General features: G+C 34.6%; 1 protein-coding gene across 1 annotated transcript in view; it reads right to left on the bottom strand.

Annotated features, from left to right (window-relative positions):
- The window catches only part of LOC148956611 (arginine--tRNA ligase, cytoplasmic-like), a 29,419-nt gene extending 16,010 nt beyond the window's left edge, over positions 1-13,409 (bottom strand). The window contains exons 1-2 of the mRNA XM_089086069.1: positions 9,673-13,409; positions 3,990-4,255 (exon numbers count right to left, since the gene is read on the bottom strand). Of these exons, the coding sequence (XP_088942195.1) occupies positions 3,990-4,255; positions 9,673-9,789 (383 nt within the window). The 5' untranslated portion in view covers positions 9,790-13,409. The remainder of the gene's footprint in view (positions 1-3,989; positions 4,256-9,672) is intronic.
- Positions 13,410-13,508: the final 99 nt, after the last annotated feature.

The following is a 13,508-nucleotide window of genomic DNA, read 5'->3' as shown; positions in this document are numbered from 1 at the left end:
TGATTTGAAGGCAACTAACCCCCCTCTCACGCCCATATTTTCTCCAAACACATCCAATCAATATTTTAGATAGCCATTTTGTTCAGCGTAGTTGATTTCCAGATCAAAAAATATGTTTTTGAGGACAATCCCCCAGAACCCTCAGGGCAAGGGTCTTAAGTTATGCCCTGGGGGCATATAATGTTTTTTATAAAAGGTGTTGTCGTAGAAACTTCAAAACAGGCTCATTCGATTGGAAATTCAAAGGGATAGTGCACTTTTTAATAGTCGAAAGTGATTTGAAGGCAACTAACCCACCTCTCACGCCCATCTATTCTCCAAACACATCCAACTATAAAGTCTTAAAAAACGAAAAGATTTAAAGTGTTATTTTCTTTTTCCCTGAAAAAACTATGTCAATATAAAACGAACAGATATTAATCGAAAAAAACTTTTCCCACAAGATAAGTTTTTCAAAGAAAAGTAAAGAACTCCATTAAACAAAAAATGAGCAAAAATAAAATCAAATAATCTACCTAGCGTGAAGCTACCACAAATCAGCATTGACAAATAAATTAAACTCAAAACGTACAGAAATTGCAAAAAAATAACCGAGTCAAACACAAAACGAGCAGAAATTAACATGAGTTGGGCGCAAAATTCCTATGCCTTCCCAAGGCCAGAACAAAATTTGCACTGTACTGAAAAAAATATAATTTTTTTTTACTTTTATAACTTTAATAAATTAAATAATATTAACATTTTGATTACTAAATATCAGTATATGTATATTAAACTGACCATGCACATTCATTTGTATTTTTTCAGTAAAGTGCAAATTTCGTTCTGGCCACATGGTGAGTCCAGTAATCTGGAAAATAGTAGCGAAACATTTTTATCTCGGTTATTTTAAAATAAATGTCACGAAAAAAGAGGTATATTTAATCCATTTGGCTGCTGAATCGCTCAAATTTTTATTTTATTGCTTTAAAGAGTAAGGGGTTAGCAAAACAGTTAACAGAAAAAATACAATTAAGTTCAATTTTTGAGATACAAAAATTTCTTCCCAATTAGCGCAAGTTTCCCTTTCGCTTAAGACATAAGACATAAGGTAAAAATACGGATGTATTTTTACGCTACGTGATTAAGTTATGTTACATTAAGCATAACCTTTAAAGCTTAAACAAGCCTTTTCGCACCAGACTAGCACAAAATCTATGAAACCATCACATTCATCATCTAAATCATCACAATCATCATTAGCAAACTATTCAAAATTAAAAATGTGCAAAAGAGTTGGAATTTCGAGCTCAAATTAAGCGTGAGAGGCTTTCTATGAGAAGTTTAGTACTTCTTACTTCAAACTTTGTTGATTACTTATCCAGAAGTTCCATTTTACTGCTACTATGTTGACTATTCCGTAATATGACATAAACTTACGTAACGTCAAATTATATAACGTCAAATCAATTCTAATTGGAACTGCCAACACTACTGAAAAAAATTACTCAACAAGATTATATAACGCAACGCAAAGTCTTACGTAACGCTAATGTGAAAGGTTTTATGGCATTTTGTGAAAGCACCAATAAATCCGCTCTTGAAGCCAAGAGCGGATCCAGAATTTTTGCTCGGCTTACCCAATTTTTTCCCGTGGACTTTGTCTAACATCCTGCGTAAGCTGATCAGAACCGCTTACCCACAAAATGCAATAGGATTTAGTGTGGGAGAATATTTTTTTCTGGTAAGGATTTGTCTTTACAGTATTTTTTAGAATAATTTTCGACTCGGTCAATTTTTTTTTTTTTGGGGGGGGGGGGGTTGAAACCGGTTAACCCCCCGGATACGGCCTTGTTTGAAGCATAATACGTCGCTTTCAACAAAGGCGCAAAAAACACCCACGGTTTGGTCTTTAGTATGATTGTACTGCAAAATCAGTGCGAGGGGTGAGCAAAGTGTTGTCAACAAACCAACACTGTACAAGATTGTTAAGTGATATAGAGTGCACGAGGGAATATATTCCTCTCATCAGTAAATGTTCGATAAATTTTGGTAAATTGGTAAATATTGGTAAACGTTGGTCTCCTTGCTTCTATGAGGATCCAAATCTCCAAACTACTTCTGGTAAAAAATATAGGGAGAATTTGAGATTAAACAGAAAGAAATGTTTTTACTAATAACAAACAGACATTAAATAAAAAAAGGGATAAATTAAATTGAAAAACAATTTATATTGAATTATAAAAGCAGTTAATACCGAAAACAATCAGAAACACTTATAAATACGAAAGAGGTAAAAAGAGGATCAAGATACAGACAATCTTTGGAAACTGAAGAGACTGTGAAATATTGCAAAGTAGTTCAGGGGCGTATGAGGAGGTGGATTTTATGAATATAAAATTTCGATAATCAGTGGTTTAATATAAATTTTAAAATTAAAATTAAAACAAATTTTATTAATTATAAAGAGCGTTACAACTGAAAATAAAAATAAATAAACATAAATACGAAAAGGATGGACCAACATACAACTTTTGGAAGACTTAATGAGATTGGCGTGATGACTAAAGTGAGTAAGGAAAAGAGAGACTGGTAGAAATCAGTCTGATAGATTTCTATTAGTCCATGAACTATGAATGAACTATTTCTGGCAATGAACTATTTCAATCAATCAATTGTTTTCTTAATAACATCCAATAAAAAAGATTATCAAATTACTTCTTAGTAACGTCGCTATTCTCAAATTTAAAGAAGGGTTTTTCAAATCAAAAAACAACAGTAAATTTGAAAAGGAAAAGAATCATGTATATGAGATAATGAGGACTAACATACAAACTTTGGAAGGTTGAACAGACTGAACAAGACTACGAAGCAATGTAGAGGATGTTGAGGGGTACATTTCATGAATCAGTAGAATATCGATAAACATTGGCCTAACACGATTTCAGATAACGCACTTTTAAGGTGAACAAACTTAGTTCATAGTTTTAATAACGATCAAGCATTAAATAAAAAACAAACATGAAATTCAATTTTTAAAAAAGTTTTATTTAATTAAAAACAACGTTAAAACTGAAAAGGAAAAGAAATAATCATATATACGAAAGGGATAATACGAGGACCAACATACAAACTTAGGAAGACTTTTTAAGACTGCGAAATAGTGTGGATGGTGTTTAGGGGATATATTCAATAAATCGGTAGATACTGGGGTAACACCTTTTTTCTATTAGGAATAGCACAAATTTTAAACTCAAGAACGTGATTGGTGCCTGTTTCCAGACACCAGCTCCAAAAATTTGAGATCAACTTTGGAGACGCTCAGAACTGAAAAACACTCTGAGGAAAGGAAATTCAGTTTCACATCCTACATTACTTATGCAAACTTATTGAGTTAATAGCTAAACCTTCTATATTATATCTCTTACAGTAAAGTCGTCGTAACTGAAATTTTTGTTTTGTTTTTGATATCGAGGCATAGACCTTAAGTACATTAAAACAAGTTTCGAGATTGCTATATAAGTTTGATAATTTAATCAAAGCATCCTATTTTTGTGAGAATGGCATAATCATATCTGCACACATAGTGAGAGAATTTCTACCCTCCTCCAAAGACTAGTCCGAGGGACTTTCAGTCCAAGTAAGTTCGAAAAATTGTGGCACAAAAATGAACCATTTTCAGGCATTTGGCTCCCTTCTCTAAAGGTCACATCTGTGTACATCTATGGTCATACTGTTTCCTTCTGCGCTTCTCTGGGCAACCAAGCCTTAAGGCGAGTTTCTCCCCCCTTCTTACAAGACTAGTTCAAAGATTTTCTGTCCAAGACAAATTGAAGAATTAAGGCTCTTAAATACACTATCTGTATGTCTTTGAACCGTTACCAGGTATCTCTTTCGAACTTGCCTCAAATGGGCCTGCATGCATCTTCTTTTCGATGTTGGGAGAGAATATCTCAATAGTAATCTTTTTCTTACCAAAGTTTGATGGACTTACCAATGTTCAAACTTACCTCAAGTGGCCTACGTGCAACTCCTTTGCGATATTGGGAGAGGAAAAGTCAATAACGACCTTTTTCTTGTCAACTTTCGGCGGAATGACCCCCTCCACAAACAAACTCGTAATTTGACAGACCACAAACTTTTGAGAAAGGGTGATGTTGATGAGACCAAGGCCAGCAGTAGACAGTGACCCAATAATTTCATTGGGCGGGATATTTTCTGTTAGTGATTTAGCCACTTCAAGCGGGGATACCTTGGTGGTGGAATTTGTGAGTGTCTGCAAATAAACAACAGATGTATATAAAAGGGATTATTTTAAATTTAATATGGGACTCTTTTTATTTTATCAATCAAGTCAGATAAAGCTGGAACGACTGAAAAATAACTATGAATTCATTTTTGTCTTGTAACTATTACAAAGATAGTTAACGACCTCTTTAGTGAAGTAAATATTCGTCCTCATCATCGTCGTTATCACTGTCAGATTGAACATATACTTATATTCTCATATATCAGTATCATACTCTGCCCATACTGATACTCTGCCCTTTCGAAACGCCTTTTGATCTCGCATATCCGAAAAGCAATGAATCACGGCCTTAATAATCAATGAGCGATTAAACAAAAAGATAAAAATAAATACAACAGGATAATAAAAGTTAAAAATAAACTAGATGGTAAAAATCAATATGAATCAAGTTGAGCAATACCTATGAAATTCTAGTCGCAGTATTGCACTGATCCTCACCATACCTGCTCCCTAAAGACTTGCGTTTTAAAACTCGTATCTTCAATAACATACATGTTAAGGATATCTTACGACTTTCAAGAGCTGCAGACATTACACTAGCGGTGCGATTTCAACTATTCAAAATGTCAAAATTTAATTTTTAGGTCGCTTGATCCATTACATAGGCGAAAAGCATGCGGGAGGGATATTTTTTCATATTTTGGGAGGGAGGAGGGATGAGGCTCTGAAGAATTGAGGAAATCCAATGGACAGATTTTGTTAGAAATGACCACTTGCAAGGTACGACTTCCAGGTTGCTCTCTTCACACCAGGCTGCCCAGCGGGCACTTGGCTGATTCGGACATCTTCATCAGCTGCCTACTGACACTCCGGCTTTGATTCTATGACTTTGACGCAATCAATAGCAACTGGAAACGTTCAAGAGGAAGAAAGGAGCCTCAGTGGAATAACAGGACTCGGGAAATTCCAGGAATTCCAGGACCAGGCTGAAATTCCGCTATCATACGCAGTGGCCCTTCCTGCGGATCATCCTACATGGAGAAGGCTGATGACACTATCACCACCTTGTCATGAGTATTAAGTGACTAAATAAGAGGGAAGAGACTGAGGATCATTCACACAAATGGCCAAATTGAAGAAATATGGTGACGGCATATTGTTTCCATTGAACACCAGCTGCAAAACTAAATTACGATTCAGCAAAAATCAAAATATTTCAAAATAATTAAACGAAATACTAAAAAAAAGTTCCCTTTTACACTATCTTGATCTTACCAAAGCTTTCCCCATTTTAATTTAAACATTTAGTTGCTTATTTTATTCAACTTATTGTACGGTTACCTACAATTTACCTAGAGGAGACATTCTGAACTAAGCACTTGAAGAACAGCTCTGTAATACGCTCCACCTTTATTTCGAATGGTTCTCCAAATGATATTATCCCTAAAAACAAGTCTGATGGTTCCTATAAAAAGTAGATTCAACAGATACCACTGAAGGAAACCTAAATAAATGATTGACCAGGGTCACGATAAGATATTTTTTTCAAAAAAATCACTATCACAAGCCCATAAAGGGCCGAATTCGGACTTTGGAGTCGACAATATAAATGGTTACACTAAAAATGCAAAGAACAACAACAAAATAGAGAAAACCATAATGAACAATCATTTAAAAGTCAATAATTAAAACTGTAAAAAGTCAATTAAAAAAATAAAAAGATAAAAACTGGTCAAACTAAACTTAAAGCGAGACAGAAATGCATTAAAAACTGGTCAAACTAAACTTAGAGCAAGAAATAAATGCATTTAAATTAAAAAGGATACTAAGAAAATGTCAATAATTCAACTGCAGTAAATCAATAAAAGAGTTAAAAACAATAAAAACTGGTCAAAACAAGAAGGGGAGGGGGGCAAGCAAATAAGTGCAAGAACCTGGGCAGTACCATCAGCTAATAAACAAAAAAGAGGGGGGGGGGAAGAAACTATTGAGACATTTTATTTATTTTTTATGTAGTTATTTCGTATCTGGAAGTAACGCAGCGAATGGGGGACAAAGCAGGGATGGGCTCAGAAACAGCTCGAGGCGGCCGTAATCTGGATGGGGAGTGACGTTTGGGGAAAATACTTGCCGTCCGATGGTTTATTATGGCATTTTTTGCAAAACGGAGGCACAACGAAACCCTCCTTTGCTCCAGGGTTTTCAGACTAGCTTTTTTCAGGAGCAGAGATTATGGCACCTTGACTTCTTTGAAAATTATTCGCAAGGCCCTTTTTTGAATTGATTCGATTTTTTCCGATTCTTCGCGAGAGATACCTGGGTGCCAAACTGGACAAGCATATTCTAGATGCGGGCGGACAAAAGACGTGTAAATTCGTAAGGAGTGGGAAGGGGGGACGCTGAATTTATTTGGGAGCTTAAAGAGGGCGATAGACACACTAGCTCTATGGATGATGTCATTAACATGGATATCCCACTTTAAATTGGAAGAAATTGTGACCCCAAGTAGTTTAAATGAGGACACAGAAATCTCAGGAGGGATAGGATTAAGAAAATAGGGCAAGGATTTGAGGAAACAAATGGGCATTATCATGGACTTAGAGGCGTTTACTGTCATGTATAAGTCCAAGGCCTTGTCTCCAATTTAATTGAGGATACTCATAGGGTCACTTATCAAACTTCTGAAGCAAGTTTCAACAACCGTTAGGTCATCAACAAATTCCCATCGGTCAGGAAATTCCTTTGCGAGGCTGTTGATCATTACTGAAAAAAGGAGGGGACCTAGGAGAGTACCTTGGGGTATGCCGTTGTGGACAGGTAGAGGATTTGAATAATGGTTTTGGTATTTGACAACTTGCGATCTATTTGTTAAGAAGGAGGCAACTATTTTCACCAGTAAAGTTTCAATATTGAACTCGTTGACAAGTTTCTCATTGAAAATATTGTGGTTAACAAGGTCGAATGCTTTCTGAAGGTCAATGGAAATTAAATTTAGCCAGGAATTAGGCTTTTCAAGGGTTTTCTCGATGTGATCAAAAAGAGAAACGAGGTAATGGGAAGTAGAGGTGGATTTTAGGTTCCCAAATTGTTTCAAGTCAGTAAGAGGTAGGATTTTTTCCTTTGGCCAATCTGCAAGTAATCCTTCGTAAAGTTTCGAGAAAATAGGAGTAAGAGTTATAGGCCGAACGCCTTCAAAACCGGTCAAACTAAACTTAGAGCGAGAAATAAATGCATTTAAATTAAAAAGGATACTAAGAAAATGTCAATAATTCAACTGCAGTAAATCAATAAAAGAGTTAAAAGCAATAAAAACTGGTCAAAGGGGGGGGGGAAGCAAATGAGTGCAAGAACCTGGGCAGTATTATCAGCTAATAAACAAAAAAGAGGGGGGGGGGGGGAGAAACTATTGAGACAGTTTATTTATTTTTTCTGTAGTTCTTTCGTATCTGGAAGTAACGCAGCGAATGGGGGACAAAGCAGGGATGTGCTCAGAAACAGCTCGAGGCGGCCGTAATCTGGATGGGGAGTGACGTTTGGGGAAAATACTTGCCGTCCGAGGGTTTATTATGGCAAAGATAATTTCTTAAACCACATTGGCCTGACATCACATAACGAAAGAAAAACGAGCAAAAATGGGGTTTTTATAGGCCAAATGAAGATACTGAAAAAACAAAGCGAATATTTCGAGAGGACAAACGCCTCTCTTTTTCAGCGCGAAACAAAACGATGTATCAATAAAAGCCAAAAATTAAAAGAATTAAAACTACCTACCTAAAAACCATAAAAATGAGTTCTTCACCAATATCTGCTATTTGCACAAATCCAAAAAAAAAATATGAACTGCCATCGACGAATACTAGCAAACAACTGACAAAGAGAAGGAAACAATTCATTAACTCGAAAAAACCAAACGAAACAGCAATTAAATAAGTTGGAGAACCGTGTGATTTGATTTCGGATTTTAATTAATGCATTTCTTGCAGACACCCTTTGAGACCTAAGGGGTTGTTCACGTTTTTGATTAAATGACTGGGAAAGTGGTTCAAGGTTTATTTCAGGGATTACTAAAGTATCGGCTTCTCTTTTGAGAAAACCGAAATATGACTTGTTTATTCTTAAATCACCGGAATCTCTGTTTAAAGCTAGACCTAAATGTTGGTATTTATAAATTTCAACAGCTTCTCTGTAGTGCTGTACAATACCTTTGTCATGCGAAATAAGACTAGCTTGATTACACAAAATAGTATGGCCATGAAATTGGCCATACTATGTAAGGCCAATGTTTCAGTATTGGCCATGAAACAACACTGTTCATTTGGGAACAAGTTCGCATTATTTTCGAATCCAGGCAAAATCTGCCAAATCTTTTAGATTTATTTGCAAGAACTACAGTCCTTTTGGGTAAGTGCGTTTTGGCGTGCTGAAAGTTAATGTGGAAGAAAATATCATATGATTTTATCTTAGGAATTAAAACCTGATCCTTATCCATATCGTTCCCAAGTAATATTTGAAAATCTTCAAGTACCAAGGACAATAAAAATATAATCTGATGACTTGAATTAGTTAAGTGGAAATTTAAAAAAACAACACATATCTTTATTTTTAGAAGGGAAATACGGAACTGGAATTTCTAATGAAAAAGACATCTATAAACTGTTATGCAGTTTTTAGTAGTAGAGGGCACCAAATTAAAAAGAAAAAAAGGAAACCTTTTTGTGTTTCTTGTGGGTAGGACGTTTCGAACTCTGTTAGAAAGGTGTAGATTTCCTTTGAATGTGCGGTTGTCTTTGAGAATCAAGAAACTGATAACGTCTGTTAGCAGTTTTATGGACGAAGTCCGTGCGAAATCGACAACGGACGAGGTCAAATTTAAGTAGTGAATTTTGTTCCTTCGTTTTGACGGTTCGAAATGGCAACACTGAAAAAAGGGTGGAGCATTGCCCTAATAACGTTATCATTTTGACTCTGGGTTCTCATATATACGATTATTCGCATGCGAACACGATTATTCGGCCAGATATGTGAATGTCGAAGTTGTGTGCGAATTTTGATTATAATTTATCTGAATTTTAAAATTTATATGAAAAATGTTTGATTTTAATTCCTTTGAACTTTAGAAATAATTCTAGCTTTTGAAACTCTGATAAGTAATGTCTTGGCAATGAGGCACAGGGTTAATAATCAATGAGCAACTAAATAAAAGGAAAAAAATAAATAAAAAAACGAAAAGTAAATATAACCCTAAATCAAGTTAAACAATACACTTGAATATGTCAGCACATCGGTATTAAAATGGTTGGGTATTGTATATGACTTCATAAGAGAATTTTAAAGGAATTTTTCGTAATGAAGCAAGTTTTAATAAATAAATGAGCTATTAATCTAAGAAAACAAATACATAAAAAAGAAGAGAAAATAAAACCCCGAATCAAGTCAGACTATACCTTTGAAACCCTAAACGCAGATCTGCATATATATTCCCCCATTTCTGGATTAGAAGAAACCACCACCTCGACATTAAAATTGTTCAATATTGGATAGCACTTCTTCATAGCTATCATGAAAATTTGCTTCAGCTCTCCAATGATGGAAAATTTTACATCATTGGTTTCTGTCAGCGTCTAAAACAAGTTAAATAAGTTACTATATTATAAAATAATATAGTTACATATTACAAAATAAGTTACTATAAAAATTACCTGGAGTACGGTATAAATCCAGTTTCAAATGGCTCCCTGGATATAAATGAAAAAAAAAACAGGAAGCAGCAGATGACTTCCCCCAACCATGGATTTCATTCCCGGCCGAAGGCAGAATCAGGAGATCGATACCTGCGCTTTACGGACCATTGGTTAGGACGCGAAAAAATATAGGACGTGAAAAAAAATAAATGGACATGAAACCGAATAAAAATAGGACGTGAAAGTGACTACAGCTTCAAATTTTTTTCTCGATTATACAAATTCAGCTGTCAGTTAACTTAAAAGCAAAAAATCGATATAAATATTAGTTGTCCGTTTGTCTAACCGATTTAACTTTATAAAAATGAACTTCTCTGGAACAATAAATTCTAAAAACACATCTTTGGCAAAGATGATTTAAGGTAATTTGCCAGCTATTGCGCCTAAGACTATCGTTGTGTCTTTAAACAAGAAAATTTACAGCTAGTTACTTAAACACTATCGCCATCTATTTTTGCAGACCTTAAAAGTAGATGTCTTGAATAAACCAGCAATTAACAGTAAAATTTAATCGGTGAGCCATCTCCTGGACAGATTGACCTCCTGGACCTCAAGATAAACAGATTAGATTAAAAAAATAATAAGCAGTAAATTGGTAATACGTTTTCGTCATTTTGAAAACCTGAGCTTTGTTTTGAGAGAATATCTATGACACAAAATTATAAGATTTGCTTGTGAATCTGGAAGAGGTTTATATTTATTAATATAAACATCTCAGGAATACAGTTATTTTCTAATATGTCTACAGACTGGTTTTCTACATCACGCTATGTCTCATCAGCCCTGCCTTTACACAGCTTATCTTTGATGAAACAAAAAAACGCTTTGCATAGTTATTTTAACATTTTAATTTACATTTAGTTTTTAATTCAATTAAAAATAACATCTAAATCTGGTCATTTATTTTCTCAGTTACAAGAGCTGAAGTTCTTTAAGGTTGTTTCAATTAGGATATAGATTTTGTTTTAGATATTCCAAGTGAACATTTTCTTCTTTAAGCTCTCTTGAGAGGTCTTCAAATCTTTCTTAAAAGCCAAAAAGGTAATTAGCAGGACTAGTAGCATGTCCTACGCAGAGGGTCACGCTGGTGGGGGGGAGGTTATTTAGGAAAGTGTTGCAAAAACTGCTTGTTTCAACAGGAAATTGATATCTCCATGGTGCAGATACATTGTTTTTCAGACAAAGCGAGGAAGAGAGGGGGCAATCTTCCCCTACCCTTTCATGGACTTAGCAAGAACATTTTCTACAGGGGATCAGCCAAGTGGGGATAGCAAATTTGTTGTCTTTTCTTACGACTTTACTTTACACACTTTAAAGGCTCGCTTTGAGGGGCTACACCGATTGAAAACAAGGGTACGTCTAACTTCCCCTCCTGTCACAAAGATGAATGTTTATCCATTCATCAGACAAACCAATTCAGTGATGAAACGCTTCATATTATTATTCATTAGCTTTAGGCAACCTTCACTAAACAAAAACTGCAGTAATAGCTTTTTTAATTAGCCAGCTAGGAGATGGGAGGAGGGGGGGGTCTGCTGTCTTTTGTCAAAACTTAGCTCTACACTCACATTTGAGTTTTTTTAGGAATACAAGTTTTTCAAAGGGCACCCACTCCCCTAGCAACATCCTTGACTGAAACACATCTATTCAATTTGGTGGAATCCAAACAAACTATTTATAAGAAACCAGAGGGGCTAAGATTCCTACAAATCCAGCATGCACCATTATTCTTATCAAGACTCTTTGCTTTTATCTTTATTCACTGTTTCGATCTTACCCAAACCAGTTCTACGCAGCTCAAACTGATGAGAATATAAACAACTTTGGTATTTAGCATAAGTATCAAGCACGTGGTACCTAAAAGCAGCAATAGTTTTTTAACTTCTCAGCATGTTTACGTTAAGATTTGCACATATTTTAAAGCTTGCAAATGTATCACTCTAGATCTTTTTATCGGTATTAGGAGGCTGAGTTGTATGTTCTACAGTGCACATTCGACAAGGAGGCAATTTCGACCGATGCGGTGTTTAGGGGCCTCGTAAGACCGTCGTTTGTCCAGTCTAAAGTCCTCATGAATCTGGGCAGATTGCCCAGAGAGGGTGTCAGGCCCGTAGGACGAATGAACGCGCCGGATGCATATAAATATGTACCGTATTTATATAAATGGTCGTGTATATAAATACAGTACATAAGACCATATATTGTCAAATATACCTCTTTTATCTAATTGGGCTAGTTCTTATAAATTTTTTAGCGAAAAACAATCATTACTTAGCTGTATGGCTGAGTTGTATGATCTATAGTGCACATTATTTTTTCATAATGCTTAACAGTTTGTGCTTAAAGAATATGAACAATATTTTCTATTGTTTGATTGTGTTCTCTAGCATTCCAATGAGTAACGTTAAGTTCAAGTTCTTTTAATTTTCAAACTGATTATACTCACTATAACACTATAATACATTATACAACAAAAAGAAAAATAATTAAAGAGAATGTCTACAAAAGTGAGTTATACTCGAAAACCGGGACCCTTAGAAGAAAAAAATATGATAAAAGTAATGAAAAAATGAATAATAATAAACAATAAAACTACACATCATAAAAAAGAAAATTAGACACAATATTCAACTCACAGCCCATATTCCGAATCAAATAATAAACAAAATATAAATTAGCATCAGCACCGGCAACCATGACTTCATATTAATTAATAATTATCAATTAGATATAGTTTTAAATTATTTTTATAAAGCGAAATAGAGGAATGTGCATCCATATAACTTTCATGAATGTTCCAAAACTTTATTACTGAATCTTTTGGAGACAATCTGGATCGTTTAGTATAAATTCTAGGGCAAGACAATTTAGCTGAACGTCGTCTTAGACTATACTTATTCTGAACAAAAGAAATTAGCGTGAAATTAATAGAATCAAGAGCCAATGGTAGTAATTATTTAATTTCTTCAAGTCTAAAAAGGACACTATGGACTGGAAGGACGAGATCAAATGGCAATATGTTCAAAAATGTATTTTGACTCTTAGAAAGGGATTAATCAGGGAGTGCCACGGAAGGAGTGCTTATAATGTACGAAGGGCTTATTTTGAAGACGTTGAAGGGGCTTAATTCGGGATTTAAAAGTATTTAAATAAGCAATGGGGCAAAAATTAAAATAAGAATGAATTAAAGAATAATATTCACGTATGTCCAGCTTCTTTCACGCAGGATATTCATGCCATTTTTCAAAAATATCTCCAGTTAAGAACTATATATGTTGCTAATTAATTATGCTATTTTAACTTCAAATATTTCACCCTTCATTTAATAGTATAATTAACTATTGTAGTTTATTTCATAAATAATGCTATTTCAGCTATTTCAACTTCCACTCTCATTGTAAGAACATATTTAACACATTTAAACTACCATAAAATATTAACATGTTATAACATTTAACTACTAAGACAGATAAAATCCAAACTCACAGTTAAAATTTAGTCATTTAAAATTTACGCACCCAATTTTATATAAAAAAAAA

The sequence above is a fragment of the Artemia sp. Qi Xiang Cuo genome, chromosome 1 (genome assembly GCF_049724085.1).
Source record: "Artemia sp. Qi Xiang Cuo chromosome 1, ASM4972408v1, whole genome shotgun sequence".
NCBI lineage: Eukaryota > Metazoa > Arthropoda > Branchiopoda > Anostraca > Artemiidae > Artemia > Artemia sp. Qi Xiang Cuo.
Note: the sequence above shows the minus strand (reverse complement) of the source record. Positions and strands in the feature narration are given on the sequence as shown.